The 24,476-nt window shown below is 34.1% G+C and overlaps 1 protein-coding gene across 8 annotated transcripts in view; it reads left to right on the top strand.

The window, feature by feature from the left end:
- Window positions 1-14,546, top strand: part of LOC138933517 (TWiK family of potassium channels protein 7) — a 237,094-nt gene extending 222,548 nt beyond the window's left edge. For all 8 annotated transcript variants that reach the window (XM_070296272.1, XM_070296270.1, XM_070296268.1 and 5 more), the window contains 3 exons: window positions 12,831-13,036; window positions 13,482-13,770; window positions 14,083-14,546. In XM_070296272.1, coding sequence (XP_070152373.1) covers window positions 12,831-13,036; window positions 13,482-13,770; window positions 14,083-14,363 — 776 coding nt within the window. In that variant the 3' untranslated portion in view covers window positions 14,364-14,546. The remainder of the gene's footprint in view (window positions 1-12,830; window positions 13,037-13,481; window positions 13,771-14,082) is intronic.
- Window positions 14,547-24,476: the final 9,930 nt, after the last annotated feature.

Genomic DNA, 24,476 nt, shown 5'->3' with positions numbered 1-24,476 from the left:
CAGTCAGAGAAACGCGTTGCGTATTAAAGTTATTTTTATTTTATTCTTCTATTATCCACATTGCCTTACAGTCTTCTGTTATTTGTAATGCATCGCATTAACAGATATATATATTATGTAAATACATGTGCGCTCGATTACGGATATTTAGTCGTCTAAAGTGACAATGCAACGGTTGAAAGCGCAAAAAAAAACGGCGATATTTCAGTGCGACAATCGATCACTCAGCAAAAAAAGCTTAATTCGCAAGCGCACGCCTGTTGTAACAATCGCGATAGTTTTGCACGCCGACTGTAAGCGAAGGGCGCTTTTACGAAGCGCAATTATGGCGGTGATCGAACAATCCAACGCGATATCAAGTATACAACAACCACACCGACGCAAGACGATCACCGCATTTTCTTTCTATCGCTGTGATTTTACGTTTGTTTTGTTACGATAGCACATTTGTATACAGATGTACAGTCGTGTATAAAATGGTGCATTTAAGCGGAATTTTGTCGCTTGTCGATTTTAAGATACTTATTGTTAGATCTGAAATTTTATTCGCTCGAAAGTAGAAAGAAATAAATATTTGAATCTTTAAAAATCTGGTTTGCGTTGCAATATTTTTATAACGTAACAGTGCAAAATATTACGAGATTGTAATGAAGAAGCACAAATTAATTTAGCTCTAGTGGCATTATTTTTAAATTATTAAAATGTAATGTGTTAAATGTGTTCCATGATAACAAATTATGAATAGAAATTTTTTTTACAAAATAGTAGATTACAACCGATTATAGATTAAAACCGATCCTAGGAAAGAATTAAAGTGAATTACGGCAACTTTTTACAGACGTGCCGATAAAATATGCGCAATATATGAACGATGCTAAATAACTTCTTTCGATAATTCCCAAATGACGATCATTAAAAAAGTGAGAATCGGCGGTTAGAACGATCGACGATTACTTACATTGGGATGTTTGGGGAGGATATTTATGGGCTTAGAAATCGCAGTAGGCCGACAAACGATCGTTATAGCCTCTCAAAGTGTATTTATTGCCATCGTAGCGGTGCACCAATTGCTAGGTGATGTAGAATGGTCGTTTGGAATAGATTGCGATTTTGTCGAAACAGACTGCTACTAATCGATACATGGATTCAAGATTATAATCGTTAAAAACAGTGATCAATCTTGTTGAAAGACACAATTTTTTATCTTGAAAAGAATGAACGTAGTTTGTAATTTTGACTTTAAAAATGTCAGCGCTGCATTTAAATTCAAAATATTACAATTGTCCAAAAGTCGTGCATAATGAGGCTAAAACGAATATTTTCTTAGTCTATGTTTGCGCTTGAAAAATGTTTGTATTCTCCGCGCACAAACGGACTGGCGAAAAACGGGGCGAAAAAGATAAGAGGCGCCAACACAATGTTCTATCGTTACCTCTGGAGACGCCAGGCTCTCGAGTGATCGTTGATCTTTAAAACGATCCGTCGTCGATCGACATCAGCTCTCGCAAAAGATAATCGAACGAGAATGTTACTTTCCTCGTGTGTGTGTGTACGGTAATGTTATCGACTTCTCACGCCACTATCCGCCATTCGCTTCTTCTTTGGTCTCGCCTGGCTCTTACTACGTCCGAGAAGCTTCTAACCGATTGTGTATATAGTCCCGATAACGAGGAACTCGCTCATATACAACGCTCAACACAAAGCAAATATTGAGTCTTTATCGACCTGATCTGAACGCGATTCGCTGAAGAAAATCGCTATCCAAGAGATGTACGTAAATTACTTGTACAAACGTTATCGTTCATGTACATTGTTCTACGATGAATGCAGTAGATATTAACTTTGTCTATATACATATATCTATATACGCATTTGTATATGTCTATATATCATTAGATCTGAATTTTTAATACAACAGACGCCTCAATCGAAAATTTATTTCAGATGTAATATTTTTAGCTTATGAAAATATGAAAAAATATGGTTATTTTGTGATTCTCTTTTTATATTTAACATCAAAAGCTGTAAATAGATATTGGTTCTTTCATTGGTTATGCGCAGGGAGATAATAAAAGTATTGATTTTATTGAGCCAAAAAACATTTTCACATATCGTCAGTATCAGAGCTCGCTATTAATTAGTGATGTTAACTGTAATTGCCAATTATACATTATATAGAATCGTGACATTAAAAGAAAAATAAATATGCAACGTATATTTATAATTTAATATCTCTTTATAATATCAAATATATATGTATATATATATATATATATATATATATATATATATATATATATACATATAAAATTTTATATATATATATAGTAAACTTTAAAGATTCAAGTTTGTGAAGTATTTCTAAAAAAAAAAACTTACATCTTAAAAAAAATTATTTAATTTTTTAACGATTTCTTGATTTTTTAACATTTGTTTCATAAAAAAAAGTTTTATCTTAACAATTTTCACGTGTAAAGATTAATAATATCAGCACCTAGCACAGCTGCGGATAACTCTTGATGAAGACTAATGAATTTCACAGGAAGGAAGCGCAGAGCGAAAGGGTGTTATTCTGTTCGTATCGAGGAAAGATAAAGAAGAAAAAGGTTGACGTAGGCTTTAGATATCGAAAAGAGATAATGATGAAATCACTAATGGGTTTCGATGGGAAGAATATCATTATAATGATATTAATTGTATCTCATAATGAGATAATTAAATTCTTGTCAAGGTTGCTTCAATAACAATGATAAGAACATAATTAAGAATACATTACATCGCATGATGAATAAGATTGTACAAAAATCGTATTTATACGTGATATAAAAAAATTGCTTATCATAATTATATAATTTTCTTTTCGAATCAATAATTAAATTGCGTGATACAAATTGTTACTATGACGTTCCATCATTTGTCAGACAACAAAAAATCTTGCGCATTGTGACATTAGCAATCCATTGCTCGCATATATCGCAAACATCATAAATTTTACTCACGAGGCCACGAATGAAAGTGTAAAATTTTAATAAAACGGACCGCGTTGAGTGATCAAATATGTAAATCCTTTATCCATGCCAGTTTTCAAGATAACAAATAGAACATTGTTGGAACAAGAATTAGAGAACAGCGTATTATTTCTGCTCCTAAAAAATTACATAACTACGGCACGAAACTGAAAATACGCCTTCGCTGTTCATTCGACATGAAAAAAAAAAATTGCGAAAGAAAAATCTCGGTAAAAAGGGCGTAATTAAAAACTATAGTTCTGCGTGGAAACCCCCATAACGTCCTTCCGGCTTTTCAAGCAGTTTTGCGAGTAACAGGCGCTCGACGTGCGAGAGTACAATGTTCTTTACCGGTTATAAACGTTAACGAAGTGCATTATGCAGCACGTAGGGCAATTTGTCTCTGCGAAAAGTTAACTCTCCTGGTCCTTCTAATGTCTCTCGCAAAAAAATTTCTTTTTTTTTTTGCGTGTTTTTTATTCTAGCTAACTCATAAACATTTGCTTGTGAAGTTATTGATGTTCATATATTATATTGATGTTTACATCTATCTATGTTCAGTAACTTTAACTTACTTAAAATAAATGTATATTTTTTAATTTTGTAAAGTATATTTTATACACATATATATATATATATATTTTTTTTTTATGTATTGTATTTAATGCATAACAAATTTAACAAATTTCTGAGTAAAGTTCAAGTATTTTACACTGGAGCGTTTCATCAGTTTCTCATTGCCGTGTTGCACTTTTTAAATTAAGGATTCATATATTAGACTTACACAGTATTTCCTCGGAAATTATCTAATGAAATATATAATAAGGAATCTTCACTCTTTACTCATTTAATATCAAGTCTTATCACTTTTAAATGAAGACAAGAGTAAGAGTTTTCGTGGAAATGAAGAGGGATAGTTTACTCTGGAAAAGCGACAAAAGGGAGAATGCCGCTTATAGGTAGAAAGACGAAAGACTAGAGGAGAGAAGTATTAGGCAGAGACTTATAGCTCCAGTAATTACTACTAATAGCTACCCCCTGAGTAGCGAGGGCGAGAAGGAGGGTGGGCTCCTATACTATCTTATACTGTCCGAGGGTGCCTGAGAGAATTCCACGTTCGTAAACATCCGGACCATAAATTTTTCCAGGATTCCGTGGAATTTTCGTGCACTTTACGGGATTCTTGTTGACGTTCCACGTCGCTTCATATTGCGAAGCGTTGAGGATACGACGTTATCGCGCTAAGGGAATGACAAACTAGCGGGGAAATAAGCTCCTTATGAAGATGGGGGGAGGGGGGGGGGAGAAACAAACAACTGCGATGTTTAAGATTTTACAGACACATGATTTCTTCCGATTTTAGTATGTCGACGTTTATTGCGCTCATCTTCGAATATTCTCGTTATTCTAAATCGAATAAAAGTAATTGTATAAACCAGAGCGATATTATATGCGCTGCTAGTTCCTTATGGTTCGATACATATTTTGTAAAAGTCGACAATTTGCATTCACTCATAAAACATTGCTCTCCATCGCTGTGAGAATCATCACGATAACGATAACACCCGGTAGTACAATATAGGCGAATGGTCGAAGCGTGATTTATGGTCTATCGTGTCTTTATCCCCTTACTTCGTTGTCCCTGCACATCCAATCAGCGATTGTTCGAAACTATAGACGCTATATATTTAGTATTATAATCGCGAAATCTGACAGATTAAAATATAATTAAAATATTATAAAATAAAATAAATAAAATACTATTTTATACATATCTATATTTGTCGATATTTGTATATTATCGTTTTTATATATCTTATCCAATTTATTTGTCTTATATAATGATATAATTCTAGATTTTAAAAATGAAATAAAACTTTTATATCCACATAATGTACATTTGTTTGTGCCATTTTCATTAAATATTAATTAAGAGCGTTGTCTTAAGAAATATGTAGAAAAAATATATTAGTGAACGGTTACCAATCTAAGCTATCCTTAAAATCCGTGCGATAACGTTGAGTAGGGCTAGTAAACTCGTTGGACTGGAATTGTGGGACATAGAATAGCTCCCATGTGATTTACAGTCTAGTCCTATCAACGCTTCGGCCTTCCGTCATGCTACTCTTCACGTGCCCCGCAAAACCGGAACACGAGCGTTTCTATGAAATAGAAACATCTTGCTGGGTTTCGCGCGGCATAAGCCAACGCTCGAGATATATTTTATGGGGTAACATTTCCCTGAGACGGTGCCGCCATGTAGAAACACCCGCGGAGGAGTATCTCATACATCAGGGTTGCACCCTGTCTCTTAGCGCAGGGACTCTCAATCGGAGTAACAGCGTCTTTAAACGGGAACAAACTATATGTAATCCGTGGCATGTAGGAGATAGTAGGGGATCCACAAATTAATTTAATTCAAGTTATTTAAATATCACTCGCACAATGTTTTCTTCTATTGATCAAATAATGCTTGCAATCTTTCGTAATTTCAACTTGAATACATATATATATATCATTGACTTCAATACAGCTAACATAAAAAAAGATACATAAACGTTTAACGTACGTTGCGTAAAACTTTGAAATCTTTCTGTTAGTAGCAAAGAAACGCCGAAAGAGATAAAACTTGAGACTCGTTATCCCTCTTTCTCTCTTTCATTCTCTTAATATTGTACTTTTCATCTTGTATCATCTCTCCACATTTCTTTCTTTTTGCGCTTCTTGTCTTGTTTCATTCATCTTAAACGTAACGTGATTATCCTGATCTAGTCTACCAACAGACTTCTTATCAAGTTTACCGTATTTTAGATCACCGTCACGCATGTTCTACGTGCCCGAGAATATTTTTTGCTCATATTTCTACTTTATGAAAATGATGGCATTTTTTGCGACTATCAAAGTTTGATTAAAACTTATTGATTATGTTATCTCATTTCTCTCATAACGAGTTAAATTATTTTGTTAGTACTTCGTAATTATATTGCATTATGTAAATATATTGGAGTTGTTTTTTTATATATTATTATCTTTTTATCGCGAATGTCTGTTGTAAAAATTAGTTTAAATATTTTCGCGCGTAAGAACGTTCTAGTTTGTTATCTGCGCTTGTCTCTGTTATCTTATACACGCCGTCTAATGACATCCTCGATGAGCCGTGGGCAAGTTGCGAATTAGAACGTAATACCTGCTTTCAGCACCTAAATTCGGGAAGCGCGGCTAAATAACATCTTCGATGTAGGCGACGCCCGGTAGACGATACTGCGGCAGCTCCAGATCGTAATATCGCTTTAATTATGTGCGCCGTATTTGCGCCGGGTCGCGTTATTAATTTCGGGTCCTCATGTCGAGAGACTTACCGTTACGACCTTAGGGGTTATGTGGGATCCTGCGAACCCTCCGACAGGAACGATGTCGGGCATGGAGACGTATCGTCAGAGGGTGGGTATGCGACCCCCTTCCAGGATACATGTCTGCACGTGCGATGCATCCGCCCAGGCCCAGCACGCGGCTCATCTTCGAGATGTTATTGCGCGAGCGAGCCGTATAGCTTCGTCGTCCTTCTGTATGTAAATTATTTCGGTGGCTAAATTAAACTCAGGTGAAATGGTGTTGCGCGATAAGTTACCGTAAACAGGTGCCTCTCGAAATATCCTTGTTTCCAGGATGTTGATGGCGGATGGAGTATAGCCGGATTTTCATTTATTACGTCGACGGAGAAACTGGTAGAATCGCAAGTCTGCAATTACTATGCTTTTTGCGCAACAAGAATAATAATATCCGAGAGATTTCGTTTCAAAATTTGGCTCATTATCATCTCGACTTTCCAAGTTTTGATTAAAGTATCAGGTCACGATGACATACGTTATTCAAGATATTTATGTTCTCGTAGCGATTCTTCGATCATATATTAAAAGATGCAAAAAAAAAGTTAAAAAATATCTATAACTATATAAAAATATAAATATATAACCATTTAAATGATTCATCGTTCATAAATGTATACATGTTTGATTCTCCTCTCGCCACATCTACACCATCAGCATCAATTTTTATCGTTGCCTTTATCTTGATACAGATTGATACAGGTGCATACAGCCGTTTACAGCCTTACGACCAAAGCTGTGTCGCGATTTATTATTTTTCGCCGATGTAATTTTTCCTCGTTTTCCAGACAGTTTGGCCGGGCGTCTCGCGGAAAATATCCTCGCGGATTGCGGTCGCCGTGCAAAATAAATAATCCCTACCGCCGCTTCCGTTTCTCGTTTCGTTCCGCTTCGCGTGTCACATGTCTGTTTCATTTTTATTGCGGCGAATCCACCTCGTTATACTGTACGTCCATTTCTTTTTTTTTTCTATTCTGTACGCTTCTATTCTGTCCATCTTTGATTGGAATGCATAATGCGGTATATTCACTCATTTAAAACACTATAATAATAGTAATAATATCAATGATACTTGCAAAAATCAGGAACTATGAAGCAAATCAGATATCTTTTAAAGATGTACCTACATATATATGTATCAGTTATTTTTCTATTATTTCTATAATTACTTATAAACGAATAAATGTGACGTGACTTTTTAAACATATCATCGAGATAAAATGCTTTACATTACTTAAAGTTTTAAGACGGTGATTCAAAGTTCTTGAATGGGGCACTTAACCAATAAATGGACGTGAAATTTCGTCTATCGCTTTCTCTTCCGCGATTAATTTTAGTTGCCAAACGACAAATACTTCGAACGCATTTATCAAGACGTAGCGACGCCGCACATAATTGAAACAAACTTGTTGCAAGTATCTGCGACATATCAAGATTTACCATGAATAATCTCTAGAGACTTTCAATATTGATATAGACGGAATTCTATCAAATATATTTAATTACCTTCTATATTTCACAATTTTAACAATGCATAATAAGTTTATGAACCTATTATTAGTATTTTCAAAAATAAAAAAATAACTGGATATGTATATTATTATAAAATTATGATTGCAAAAATATAATTGTAGTAATGATATAAATGATATAAATCGTTGCATTCCTAATTTAAAGTTCGTAAATTGTAGAATACTATTTTATACGCGCACTTATATATCTTCAAGGATTGAAAGAGAAGAGGTTCGATTTGGAACACTTTATAAACGTCTTCCCAAAGTGTATAAACTTTCGAGTGTTCCACTGTGGTTGCAATGTAACAAGAAGTTACAAATAATTGTCACTTACTGGAAAACTATCGGTCTTGTACTTCGCGGAGAACTCCTTGTCGTTTTCGCCAATGAAAGGACTTAACTGGAAACTATTTATTATGAAGCTACTATAAGAACTCTTTCAACTTAACGAATGAAGAGTCCTCAGTCACATTTCTCTATTTCTATATTTTTCTTTATTTTACAAATTGTGCTAAATAGGCTTATACGTGTACGTGTCTCCCAGTCTTAAATTAAAAAATCGCATTCTTATATTTGCAATTATTAAAGATTCCATAAGATGATAATAATATAGAAAATTGATTAGCGTTACAAATAATGTGTGAATATTTTAAGCTAATTTTTTATTAAATAACATATTCAACTTTGGATGTACTTGAGTGTGAAATTTTTTGTTTCTTCTAAACCAATATGAAATCTGTTTAATTAATGCTCTTCAATTTACAATAGTAAAATATATTATTTAATAATATATTAAAATCCCGAAAAACTTGGTATCACGATCGCTCCTGGTCCAGTTAACATCACGCGTGAAAGTAATTTCTGAATGTCCTTTTTAATCTTATTATTAATCTGCCGCTTTCTCAATAAATATCTGAACAGGCCCTTAATGAATTGTCCTTGTGTCTTATACCTCTGGAAATCAAAACCTTCATTATCCTGAAGAAGATTTGGATTTTGTGCCAAGTGTGTGATTAGATCGTTATAGGCTATTTTTTCCTTATACGTCAATTTGTTAAAGTTCACTGTCTGCTGAATCATACTGCCCAGATTGATTTCGGTCTTAACTACGTACGTTTCGACCCACATCCACATGATGGGCAAGGCACCCATATTAGTAAATTCTACCTTATCTTTATAATATTTGAATGCTTTTAGAACTTGTTTTTTCAAATTTCTTTTACGGGACAATGCACTCAGAATAATTTTATGCAGAAGTTCTCCGCGAGACATAGCTGATGTTTAGGTATGTGAAATTTTTCCAGAACAGTTGGATCGGCGAGCAATTTTTCTATCTGATGTAACATAGTAGATTCTATGATATTCTTAGCCATTGGCAGAGCAACAATTAAACTTGTTAATTCAGGCTGCCACTGACCTGTAATTTCAGACATCATCTTCACGAGATTGTCTTCAGACACTTGGATGTTCATCGACGGTATTTCGATAGCATAAATATACATGTTAATCGAGGATTTTAGCTCAGAGTTCGATTGAATCGTTTTAGTTTCTCGCAGTTTTCGTAGAAGCGCTATCAAAAGTGTGCCTTTATTCGGATACACCAGTGGTTGAAAATCTGGTCCAAATCTCTCCAAGTAATTCCACGATTTTTTTAGATGTCAAAATATTTTTGAGAGGCTGTATTATTTTTGCGAAAGCATTTTCCTCTTCCAAAGTAGGTAGAAGATGCTCTTTGTCGTTTGATTTGACTGCGCTTTAAGAAACCTGAATTTTTCCAAAATTGTATTATATTATACATGATGGACGGTATTTCATTAATCATCGGATAACGTAAGATTAGAAGCCGTACGTTAATAGCGAAACACACGTCGTCCTTGATGTTGCATACACAAAAGTTATACCGTCCAACTCGTTATGGATTAAAAAGAAATCGCGATAGATAGCGCGGATATCTCATATACGATGGATTATATACACAATAAATATGAATACTGCAAATATGCAAAAATACGCTCGATAAATCTGTTTGAAAAATTTTCTCATAAAAATATCGCACTTCAGAGAATTGCTACTGGTGCATCAAATTTTCCTCGATTTCCCTGTTGCCGTTTTGCGACAATTGTTTTCAATAACTCTTTGAAGCGACACACCGCTTCTTGTCGTTATTATGATTCCGTATCGAATATGGAGAGAGATCGTATTAAATAAAAATGATCTCGAGGCTAGAAAGAATTATTTCCTGCAGCATCTTTTCTCAGAAAACTTATTACATTGAATGTTTATTCGCGCGTATACGCTTAAATTGACAAATCAATTTATTTATAGCGCGTTACGAGTAAAAATCTTATTTCAGCAGCAGCTGATTATTTGGTACGTGCAAATTAATAATCATCATAAGAAAGAGAGAAAGAGTTCACTGTGATAATAATGTAAAACATAATAATGTAACACATGCTTATATATATTGTATAATATTTAGAGAGCCTATATCGCTATTACTTATTACGCTGCAAATCATTTTTTCATATGCTTTTTCTATCGATATATACGAAGCTTGAAGTATACACGACATTCAATACATGTAAGCGACAAAGCGAACCGTCCTTCTCGTACCGTGCGATTGAGCGCAGTATATTTTTACTCCACCGGCCAATAAAACCGAAGCTGACAATCCGCAGTAGCTCTCCCTAATAAATGACAACAGATAACGACCGAAAGGGTCGCACCGTCGTGAACGATAAGGCGGCGGGACAGTGACGAATAGGCGTTCGCGAAGCTTCCGCGGTGCTGCAATTCCATGCAACCGGCTAAGCCGACCACTATCATACCGGGGATAGCGCCAATTCCGATGGGTGATCCATTATCTTAAACGGCATCGAGCGATCGATTCGCACCGCTCATCCCCAAGCGCTTTTTCAGGTTTCGAAGAACTTTTCGCAACTCTTTGCAAAGGTTTTTCTCATTCCCTCTTTCTCTCCCCCCTTCTTTTTCTCGCTCTTTCCATCGGTCGAATCTTCTATCTCTATGTGAATTTTTGGATCGACTCGTAAAACCCGAACGTGCGATTGCATATTGCGCTTCTGTGTTCATTGTACTCTATCGCTTCGTCCGTAAGGTCAACCTGTCGAGATTGGGATTGAACGATGCGAGAGTTAAAAGCATGCGCGTTTTTGGAAAAGTATCTTTTTTTTCCTCATTTCTCCATGGAAGAATAAGCTTCGTATTTATCCGTAGAGATTAATGATGCTGTTTGTCGGCGGTAAAATAATCTCATAAGACTTAATGTTGTTATTCTGTTTTGAAAAACAGTATATGTAATGAAGGTTGTAAATAATATACGGAGCTTTAAAGTGTAACGGCAGCTGTTGCTACTGCGCTTTCGCGAAACTTTCGCGATAGTAAAATTAATTGATTGTAAGCGATTGAAAACGTTAATGTTTTACCGGAAATTGTTGGCGGAAAAATACAATTTTTTAATTTGTATATAAAATATTTCAGAAACACACACACACACACACACACACACACACACACACACACACACACACACACACACACATACACACACATATATATATATATATTTGCAAACCTCTTTGAATTATAATCGATTCATCTCTCTCGATATGATGCAATATCACAAAATATGAAAATGGATATTCGTTATCGCTTATATTGTATACGATATATTGAATGCATCAAACCATAACATATACTTTCACAAACATCAGTATTTTTCATGACAGAAATCGCATCATCCGTTTTAATAATTTTAGTTTAGTGGGAAATTTTTAATTGTCATACAGTATCGTAAAAATATTTTATGATAAATTGAATTAATGCTCTCGATGTTAACAATATCAGCGTATATTCCTCTCTGATACTATATTTTATAAATATGTATACATGTTTATTTTTATAAATTTGTCAAGATAAGATTAACTGTCACTGTAAAAAACAATTTTTCTATTATAAATCAGAAACACGCAGGATATATATATATAGTCTTTTAATGCAACTTGCCTCACTGCGTCGCAGTAGTACGGGTCAAAATTTATTAAATCTTGATTAAACACACACAACGCTTCTGATTGTTTTGCGAAATTGAAGAAAAATTCTAGGTTTTTTTATAGATATTTTTATCCATCTCCGGATAGCATAACCCGATTGAATGCCGCTGCGTACTATAAATTCCGCCGCTCGATTGCAAGAATCGTTTTTGGAGATTACAATTGATCGACGTTTGCTGAAATCTAAGCTTTTACGATACCGAAACCTCTATGAATTTTTATGAATGCTTTAGGTTCTAACTTTTCTCGCGAGCAAAATTTCACTTGACCTAGATATAAATCTTATGAAGCTTAATCAACTTTGCTCTTTGCGGTTATACGAACCGCAATAAGAAGACCTGTGTCTTGAAATTATCTCGAACAAAGCTCGTTGGGAGACAAATGGTAATAATTTGAATCGTCGATGAACATTTAAAATTTATTCATCATAAGATAATAGAAACAGAAATAATTTTGAATCTAGATATCATCTTCTAAACCATCTGCTCTGAACAAACTCATTTTAGGCGCTTATTCACACCCGGGCGCACACACACATATATTTGCACAGATCAATTTATTTGGGACTACATGTTACACAAAGTTCTTATTATCGCAGTGATTGATTAGCGTGAATAAACGTACCGCTATGCATATTAACTTTTAAGTATCCGGAAAGCTAATATTGCATCAAGTTAATTACTGCGGCTGTACCGCCGCTGCAATATCATTATTGTATTATATTATAACGAAGCAACTCTTCGAAAAAAAGAGAGATATTATCACCAATTACATATAATTTTGTATAGATTATTTTTTATTTATTTTCGTGCGGTCTTCTTTAATAAAATAAAACTTTTCCTGTTTTTACAGGATGCGGAAGCATTGCACCAAAGTCGACTTGGGGCAAAGTCGCTACCATGGGTTATGCCAGTCTCGGGATACCCTTGACTTTGGTTTATTTATCTAGCGCGGGAGGTCTCTTATCCAGATGTGCCAGAGGTGTCTTCACGCGAGCCCTTTGCTGCTGTCTTTGCTCGAATTGCGGCTACTGTTGCTACGACGAGAGGCGGATGCAGGTTAGCGAGGAAAAGACATGCTTTTCGTCGTGAATTTTGCGTCGTTACTCGATAAAAAAAAATTTGATCGTAGATTGCCGGTCTTTTTCCCATCGAAAAAAAACGAATATACGTAATGGGAAACGCATATGTCGCAGCAGATCGATAGCATTGCCTAGCGCAGGATATATGCATGTCCTGCACAGTCGATAAGGATTAATGTGGTTACCGAGACATTGATTGGTTATTGTTAGAGTGCTATTCAAATAAAATTGGATCAGCTTCGAAAATCCCCCGATACTCGAGATACAAGAGTGTAAACGATGTCGGTGTTTATTCGAAAGCGTCGCGTTGCAACGAATGAAATTGGCGAGCGTATAGAATGTAGATTGCATCGGAACATAAATATAAAAAAAAGTAAATAAATAAATTTCTGCATGTTCTCGAACACTTTTTGCACGTACAGGAGAAGGAGCGACGAATGAGAAAGAAACGGCAGCAAGAGGAGCTGGCGCAACAGCAACAGCAGCAACTGCAACTGCAGGAGCCCTTTTACGTACGCGCGAATGCATCGACATTTACAAGCACCGTAGAAATTAAGGCTAGTCCAAAGGACGAGGTATCGAGCCTCGGCTCAGGCGACAGGCCCAATGTCACTATACTCGCGCCAATCAGTATTTGCCTTGGCGCGATGCTATGTTACATCGTCGCCGGAGCATTCACTCTGCACAAGTTGGACGGTTGGTCATTTGTAGGTAAGTTTCATCATGAAAAAAATTAATGAAAAAAAATTCCACAAACATACATACGCTTAATGTCGTGTCGATTCTCTATGCAAACTTCAATATAATTTTCGATATTAACATTTTTCTCGAAGACAGCACAGTTTTTCAAAGAAATTTATGCGGTCATATTTTCTCTGCATTCCTGTTGGTATAAATTCTGCAACGTAGATGCAACGTAGATATATACATTAACATAAAATGTATACATAAATATAAAGTTATATATAATATATAATGTCGTGCAGCGGAAGAGTTAATAGCGCGCTTCTTTCACATTTATAGACGCGAGCTATTTCTGCTTCATGAGCCTGAGCACCATCGGCTTCGGCGACATGGTACCAGGTTCTTATCCTCGTCATACCCTCGCCGAATCGAGAAACGTGACGGTATGGTTCTGCTCGTGCTACATAATGTCAGGAATGGCACTGACAGCGATGTGCTTCAACATCCTCCACGACGAGATCGTCCATCGGCTGAGTCACCAGCCGGACAAGCCGGAGCCGGTGAAGCCAAGCCCATCCGTGGACGAGCTATCGACGGACCCGTTTGCGTTGACCTCGTGACAATTTCCGTCAAGCAATCTGTGCCACAGGAACAGCACCGACGAGAACAATATATGTGGCACGGAAACACCCACCAATATATTCGCTCACGAGAATGAGATCAACATCCTAAAGGACACCTTCAATCAAGTGGACGTCACCAGAGACTGCAAACCAATTCTGAAACTCGAGGATCATATTCCACCGATTTCTGCCGTTTATATGTTGCCCAAGGTCGATGAGGAGGCCGAAGAAAATACGGAGATGTGAGAACTTTGGCGGATTTCCGGAGATTCACAGCTCAACAAGTTTAATTAACTGGAGATTATCGAAGACGGCATTTTTACGGATCGTAAGCAGATGGATAGGTATATGTAACATGTTGTATATGCTAAACAATATTGTCAGATTATGACAATGGAAGGATGTTTTTGTTGAATCTATTATTGACGTTGAATTTATTGATGAGATATCAAGAAAGTAAAAAAATTTAGTTCTAGAACTTTCCTCAGCATAAATTTAAAAATTTTGATTCTGATTATTATCTAACTTTATTGAATTATCCGTTTTAAAATTGATTATCTTTTTCATAGTAATAAAATAATAAATATGCGTATATTAATGCAACATTGTTTTTGTCTTGTTTCTTATATTTTAATTTATTTTATATGTATAAATTCAACGATTGATGGTAGAATCATCGATCTCCTTCATTAATGATGAACATAAATAAACAATATGCTATCTGGGACACATTCAAAAAATTCAAAAATAAGTAAATGAACCGTGAACGCAAGTAGGACATCCTCCTTGAAATCGATATATATTGCAAGAGTTTCATTATCCTCTCTATATAATAAAGATAATCTAAATTCTCTCTCTTACAATATTTACATTGCCGGCACAACTACATTTTAATAGGATTTCAATCATTCAATTCGATTATTGAGAATTAAATAATTATCGATAAAAATATTTGTCGATAAAAATATCTGTCTGTGTGATTACTCTACGTACGTAATATTATATTATTTTTAATTTGACATTGATAAAAATTGATATAAAAATAAAAATAATTTAATTTTGTTCCTTTTTAAATATGTATTATCTCGAAGCTTACGTCGCGCAATCATAATTGGAATAAAAAATTAAAATAGTATATAAGATATAGTTGTTGATGCTTCTTGTTTACAGAGTGGCTCTAACTAAAAAATAACGTATTTGTAATTTTAAATCATGTTTGATAAATCCAGTAATAGTATTATATAAATTCTAAGTAAGATTCTACTAAGATAGACAAAGTGTCTCTCAAATGTCGTAGGAATTTCTTGAACTTCTACCAGACGTTGCCAGATTAATCTGGAAGTGTCCTTAATTAATGTTTGCTCGGTATTGCTAGAGAATATGAAGCTACCGTTTTCACAAAAACGAGTTTTCGCTTCTCAAAAGGATAAACTTATTTGCATTTGCTTAAAAGTTTCTTTATGCTGCTTAAATGCACAAATTATTATTAAAGGTATCTCTCAAAGTACACGACGCGTTATTTAAATGATATTCGCAAATGTCATCTTATATTAGTCTAAAGTAATTTGGATTAATTGAAGAATCCACGAAAAAAGTAAAATCCTAGAAACTGAAGCCATGAGTAATTCTTCATTACGACTTAGGTATTCGCGTACCGGTATTGACGACAGGAAATTACGTTTACGTCGTCGATAAAATGAATAGAGCAAATGACCGGCATAAAATAATTTCCCAGAGGGCAATGGTGCATTTCATTCGCGGCCGGTACGCTGTTCGTGCACGGAAATGTTGAAACTCTTCTTTTATTTCCTTATCTTTCTTATTCGTGTCACGTACGGCAATTGCTTCCTAAGAAAGCCTTGGGATTGACTGAAAAATTGATATTTTTTCGATATATAAATAATGCCTTAAAAATACAGTGTCTTAAAGAGTACTTTAAGTACTGCAAAAAATACTGAAATAAAATTCTGAAAATAATTCTACATGCATACGAGTGCGAAAAAATATATATATATCTATAATCTATATGCATCATTGAATATAAATAACAAAGATATTTGCCAAATTTCTCGAGAATCGACGTAGCCATCATGAAGGCACCATCACCATTTCGTTTCATGATCCAGTTTTGCCAAAAAGTCTAATTCGAATCGATATCCTGTGGAGATCTCTTACGGCGAATTAACATATCTTTGAATAATAATTTCGCAGTAAATCACGCACAAGAAAGAAGAATTTTTACGGAATCCTCCATGAAATTAATTTCCGATAATGCCGGATCTGTGCTTGATGTCAATTCCTCGGTAAGCATATTACGAGCGAAATCACTTGGGCGAAATCAATCTAGATGTACCCGCGTACTCGAGTATGGTGGCTCACCCGCTTGATATTCGATGAGATTTCGAGGAGGTCCTGGCTTGCGCGCACGGAGATCGACTTAATGTTTCCACACGCCTACTTAAATAGGGACATGTAAGGATTTTTTTATATTTCCGTACTTAAGCATTCGCGAAGTGTAAACATGTTCTTGTCTGCAATATAATTAACATAAGCTATCTCGATCCTTGCGTCTAGCTCGGAACGGATCGACAAGATATGCACGTACATGATATTCGTTTATCGATCGATCTGTCATTCTTCCTACATTCGTCCTTGCGGTTATCGAACTGTAATTTCAATCACACTGCCGTGCATGAAAATCTACGAAGATTGCAATCCGATTGAACAAAGATTACGTCTTTTAAAAAGATGACCAATATCTAAAACGAAATAATTATTTAAGAATACTGACTGTTTATGTGCACGAAGAGGATTTGTAGAATATTTTATTGTAATTATAATTTAATAAAATAAAAATCGATATCGCTTGTTTAGCGATAATAATTGTATAGCGAGTTTTTTAATATTATAATAATAATTATTATAAAACAAGATATTGTTTATACTGTCGGCTACACGCTAGAATCAAACGAATGAATGAAATCAAATTCTGTGCTCAAGAACAATAACTAAGGTACTTATGGATAAGCATTAATCCCTAAGAACGCGTTTAAAAAACGACTTATCCCCGTTCTTTCATATTGATACTCGAATAGTCTACGAGAAAAAGTGCGCGTAAACAAGCATAACTGTGAATTAATTGTAAATGATTATTTCCGCTGTGTATGGGTAAACCTTTGTGCGTAATAATTAATATTATATATATATATATATATAAGCGTGACTATGTTGCCATATTAAATATTCTTTACATATCTTTACGTCGATAAAAACGATATAATTTAATTTAAGATTGAAATAAAATTAGAATAAATTATATACTAAATTCACAAATTTTATCTTTTTTTATACTAGATAAATTTTCTTTGCGAATATGAAACGAAAAAATTTGACGCCAAACTGACGCAAAGCCTGCCTTTGCACGACGCGACGCAGAGGAACGAAATAATCCTATGTAGCGACTTAACGCGCCCCTTTCTTCTGCTTTTTCATAACATATCATATGGCACATATAATGGATCGTCTTGTCGGGGCCGTCTCTTCACTCACGAGCGTTCATACGTACATATGTTATCTCGATATTAAAAATTAATCCGAGCAAATCGCTGATATGGCTATCGTGCCCAATCGTGCAACTAACGGGCAAGAGAATCTCGTACGGTCTCTAATGACAATCGATACTGGCTTGAGCAGTTGCTGGAGTTATCGTTATCACTCTGTCGGTGATTCGATGGAGGGTCGTGGCCGGCAGCCAAGACAAACTTTACTTTGGTGCTCGTACCAGGCTATCCAGCCATCGATCCACAACCTCTACCCTATCCGCCCGTACAAACTTCCTCACACTCGAGTTTGGAGTCGAAGCGGGCGCTTGCTCCAAGCTGGCGCTACGACGATTTGTTGCGAGAATCTATTTACAACTTTCCATATACGTCTCCGTATACGCGAGGAATCGCGCAATAACCGTCGGCGTGTCACGATTGCAAAATACCGAAGAGAGTGCTTAAAAGTTGACTGCCGTATTTTTTAGTTGAAGATAGAATATTTCGAAAAAGAGAAGAGAGAGAGAGAGAGAGAGAGATTGAATATCATGTGACTGATATTTTGCATAATCTTTTAATTAAACTTTTTATTAATTGATACCCTTGTATGATACTTAAAACGATTTCTTTTTAGTCCTGTTATTTTTTAGATCGTTTTTAATTCTTTCGCAAAGTTTCCTCTCGAGATAATAGACTCATTTACGAGGTGAACTTGCGAAGCGAATTAAAGTTTGTGTAACTTTTTGCTACGGGTATTGAATTCGTTTATAATGTAAGTGAATTCGTCTATATCGAAGAAATATACCATATCGTTTGTTGCTGGAAATGAAGAAAAATGTTAAAAGAATAAAGAAGGAGTTATATCTCTTGCATCTTTAACTTTGAAACTTTTTAATTATTATTAATCGATATATATTATATTTCATAATTACACATCTCTTGATATTACATACACATGCTATTCTGTAGAGAATTTTTATTATACATATCCCATAAGAAGAGAATAAAAGAACAAATTCTCTTATACTTCTATTCATAAATTTTTTCCATTAGTCATATTTATTATATCATATTTTTTCCTATCACTTAATATATTTGCAAAATTGGCAAGACGGGAAATATCGTTATCTTATCTTAGATTAACATCATTATAGTATAGCGGATTGTGGCGAGCGACCTTTTACGTCAATATATAATGCCTTCTATAAGCGCACGACGAGGTCCCAGAGCGGCGAAAGTCCAGGCCGGCTTCTCTCCTTTCACAGGATTTTCTTTCCTACATAGCTCCTCATCTTTCGCCCTTACGTTCCGGTTTCCTCTGTCGTACTCCAGGGAAATATAACCGAGTTCAAAGCTCTCGACGGTCGACACGAAACTTTAGCGCGCGACAATTTTGCACAAGAAATATCCAATGAAAGTCAAACGCCACGGGATTCAGCCTTATCGGTGCGTTTCGGCCTTGGAGAGAAAAAAAAGAAGGAAGGTAAAGTCCGATTTTCCAGCAGCCGACTTAATGGAATTAATGGTTTCTGCTGTCGCCTTACATATTCATTCCGTGCGCGAATCAGCCTGCGAATCGAGTTTTCGAAAGCTTCGAGAAAGTCGAAGTCTATGTCTCTTGACACTCAATTGCGCTTCTATCAGGGGCAATTAATGTTTCTGCTACTTCTGCTATCGTTTCAAAGAGCTTGGGCGAAGTGCTACTAAATTAAAGCAAACTCACTTTGCGCAAAGTTATTACACTTGACCAATATGCTTGCTTCTAATTTATTTTCATCTTGCTTCATCTTCTCGTAGCTCACAAACGTCATCTGTAGTGAAAAAATTATTTACTCTGATATTTTTGTGAGAATAAAGAATAATTATTTGCATATTTCCGTTTAAGATACAAATATTATATAGATAAATATTTGCTATCGGGATAAGATATCATTGTCATTATTATTGAAGCGAATGTCGAAAAGAAATTGTAAGAAAGGAAATCTCAGAAGAGAAATCTCTTATTTATAAATGCCTGAGTTGCAACGATATATCTTGATGAAAATTTAACTTTCATAATCAACAAATTAATGAGAGATTTGCTTCTGCCGTCCTTCTATATTGCAAATCTTATACAAATTTCTGCCGTGTATCATTGTCGTAATATATATATATGTATATATTAGCACAAATTATTATTAAATGCGATTATCATATGATTGATGCATATTTATAATATATTTTTATCTCATCTCAATAAAATAAATATGTAATTATTTAATACACAATATTATCGAGATAAAGTAAAATAAAAAAATCAATTTTTTTGTATCTTTAATTATGTCACTTTTTATAAAATTACACGCAAAGCAATCGCAGATCTTTCTTTTAAAGTGAATATATCTATACATACCAATGATGTTAATAAAATTAATGTCATTGTTAATATAATTATTACTTGTACATAACATTAACATATAATTTTACGATATAATATTATATTGGTATTTACTGTTAGAATGTCAAGTCCAATTATAGAGTCGTACTCGTTATGGCTCGCCTGTCGATCGCTTTCATCGACAATGAGAAGAAACACTCGCAGTTGTAAATATGATATTGTCTTAGAATAAAATAGACATGAATGTGAAAAATCTTGTTAGATCTTGTTGAACAACAAGAACCATAATTTATACGTTTTTCATTAGAATATCGACGGTTCATTTCACTTTCGCCAATGTCGAGAAAATTAAATATCGAGAATGTATATGGAAGAATATTCGTGTCGAAGCTGATAAGAATGTTGATTTTGATTATCAAAACAGAGATGCTATTCTATCGTTAAATAGAGCTTAGAGAGCATTTATTCCTGTTGTTGATTTATGTTAAAGATATATGTACGTAATATAAAAAAACACACACTTTGTTTAAGACATATCTTTATTTTCGAAATTCAGCCTCTCTCAGGGAGAAAAATATAATCAAGCTCGTCTACACAAACACCTCGTAATAAATAATTTCTAGTACCGTTTCCTTAGAGAATTAACTTGGAAGTATCTAATTTATAAGAAACTTTAAGTGAATAAATAGTTTTAAAATTTCTGAATTATTGTTATAAATTCTGGAAAAGAGAGAGAAAAGTACGAGACATTTGCTAAATAACGTACAATTCGGCAGTAATCATTCTCGTATTCTGATCATAAGTCATCTCGATAATTTTCTTTGCGAGAATAGAAAAAAATCTTAATAAATGTCTGATTCTCTAAACTTTGCGCGCGTCGTTGATCAAAACAAAGTTTTCTATACGCTTATACAAAGACTCGCTGCGTCCGCGAATATTAATCATAGTTAAAGTTTTCCAAGGTTCGCTCATGGATTCATTTTTTTTTTTTCGATTATGCGTTTCTACAGGATACACAAGTATCTGGAATGAAGTTTAAAATTTTCATCTTGATAAGACCTGATGACGTTAGAAATAAAAACGCACAATATTTTTACCGTGTATTACACATTTTTTTAAAGGAATTGAATCTTATATCTGAAACGCGGGAAATTAGGATGTTAGAAAGACACATGCACGGGGGACAATCTCTCGAATCTACAATATATTATATGCCGAAGAATTAAAATCTTATTAATACTCTGTAAATAGTTGTGAGAGCGAGCAAGAAATGCAAAGTGTTGGCCGAGGAAATTGTAAAATACGAAGCGAACGATTTGCTGATATTGTACGTCTGTATAATCATTTGTCAAGCAATGTATCCTACAAATAGGAGATAATAAAAAGGACTTATCACAAATATCTTGAAGAGTCATTATTGTCTGAGGGAATATCGTCATATTTTACGATCATTTTGTACACATTTTTACACAAATTTAACATTTTTCAGACAACTTTTTTCAGAATAGTCATTCTCAACAATCCTCATCATTCCTTAGTCGTACATACTGACCTTGATGAAAATCCATCTGAGTAATTTTTATTCGTGCTACATGCACGAATGAATTAATCAACGTTTAGATCTTCGGCGATATTGTATGTCGGTGTAACGATCTGTGTCTAATTGTTAATCTTTTTATTCGTTCCATTCGCTATTATATGCCTTATTATCCAATGCGATTATATGTATATGATATATATTAATTCCTTTTGCAATATATACATATATATATTGTAAACCAAAGTATAAAAATATTTAACTTTTCTTCGATTTAAATAAAAATATCAGATAAAAATTTGGAAAATGAAATGTTTGAATAGAAACGAGTTTATAAAAGTCAATCATCTAAAATGCTTTAAATTAAAAAATCTCATGAATTTTGTTACTTGTATTTACGTTGTACATCTATTAAAATATTGTATATAAAAAAAATAATGACATGAAAGTAATTTCTCGTGGCAATACATCACGCTCGCGATCATAATTTGCAGTGTGTGGACGATACTAAATTTATGAAGGTAATATACGTCGGGACCTATCGACTCAATGATACAACGAGATTGAAATTAATGATTTCTATCTTTTATCGCCGCATTCCTGTATAATTCGGTATAAGACATAATCACGCGATAAACACGCGATAATAGTAATAGAAATATTCTCATTGGTGAAAGATATACTGTATACCGGTAGCGTATGTATTGTGTATGCGATTAATTTAACATAAGATATATCGATACGGTAAATTAAATTACCATTCGAGATATAAAAACGATTTTTGTAATTGTAAGCAAATGTAATGCGAATAAAACGTCGCAGTTATTATGATATAGAACGCCTCCAAATTAAACTATCAGAAATGTCACAATATCTTGTATGACAATATTTTATAGGGATAAAAAAAAATAATATGCTATACAAACTATAAATTTAAAAATGTTTGTTTATCAAGTTACGATAAAAAAAGAAAATTTCATTTAAGTTTACTGTTTCAATATGTCGATTGCCTACACGGGAAAAAAAAATACCGTTGCTTCAATTAAAGCCTACCTCACGGGCTGCCACAAACATACATAGTTCATTGAATGATATTTTTATTGAGCCAAATATCTGGATTATTAAAACAACTATTCAGATATTTGGTCCAATAAAAATATCATTGAATGAACGATGTATGTCTGTGGTAGCCCGTGACGTAGCCTTTAATTGAAGCAACAGCATTTTTTTTTCCCGTGTATAATGATCAAATGTTGCTTATAATAATGGAAATCAATTTATTACTTTATTAATTTATAATTGTTACTAATAATTAATTAGCAATGTATTGAAAATATTGATTAATATATAGATAAAATACTTCTTTATATTTGGAAGATTTTTGAAATAGACTTTTCAAGTCTGTAAATGAAATATTTTTGCAAAAATACTATAAGAAATGTAAATTAATATCTAGATAAAAATAAAAGATACATAAATTATCATCGCATATATCTCCTGAAATATTTGAATTTGAAGTTAATTTTATGGAAAGACGAATTTCGCATCGCCGTGATCATCTCCATTCTCCTGTCTCGTCTCAATATCACAATAGATAAATCTGTCCGGTAGCATCGGAGGACAAATACAAACCTGGACATAACATCAGCCCGCGCACATATTCTGGATGCCAATAAGTAAACAAACCGCGTCGCGAAATGGAATCGAAATCGCGCCATAAATCTCGAATGTAACCGTGCGAAATTGCCGAGAAGGCAAAGATACATAACCGTCGGTTCTCCGTCCATTTCTATTCTTTATCCTTTTTTCACATCGAGTATGTTTCTTTGTTAGATAGGATAAACTTATTTTACGCGAAAAAATGGCTATAAATATCTAAATATCTTCTTCATTCGTCATCGTTTCGCAAAATGCGTCTGCTATTCGTCGAAAAAGATTTTTTAATTCTAGCGTGAAATTTTTTTCAATCTCCATTAGCTCCTTGTTAAAATTTGTTTTTGCTAATATTTATCAATATTTCTCATTTTTATAATTTTAATTATATATTAGAAGAGTCGTACAAATTATAAGATCATAATTTGCTCTTATATATCTTTCGTATTGTGTGTGTGTGCGTGTGCCTTCCTTAAAATAATATTTCATAATTGTTTTAAAGAAATATAATTTATAAGTAATTTTTGTTCACGAGTTTTATTTAAATAAAATAATAATCCACATGTGTATAATTTCATTTGATTTTAAAACATATAATATAAAAATAAAAAAATCTACGATTATCTCCAATTCTTATGTCATCATTTCTATTAGCATGAGTCATTATTCTAATTAATATAATATATATTAAATTTATATTTATACATCTCAGAATCTAAATCGGTTTTTTTTTTTTTGCGAATACTTTATCAAATATAAAATATTTTTAACGTAAAATAATTATAGTTTTATGATTTATCGACACACGGTATGACTCCATTCACAGTTATCTATCGCTAACGTACGTACGCAGTGACATGTTTTACCTACAATCGCAAATTTTTCGTTTCTACCTAAGAAAGCTTTGCTCGGTTGCCATAGAGTGCATCGATGCTAGCGCGGTGTATCAGACCGGCGCAGAGCTCAAGACGGAAGAACATATGTTTAGCCAAGCGACGCATGCG

Source organism: Polyergus mexicanus, unplaced genomic scaffold, assembly GCF_030449975.1.
Source record: "Polyergus mexicanus isolate NDT 795.1 unplaced genomic scaffold, iyPolMexi1.0 SCAF_5, whole genome shotgun sequence".
Taxonomy (NCBI): Eukaryota; Metazoa; Arthropoda; class Insecta; order Hymenoptera; family Formicidae; genus Polyergus; species Polyergus mexicanus.
This window is presented reverse-complemented; position numbering and strand designations above follow the sequence as displayed.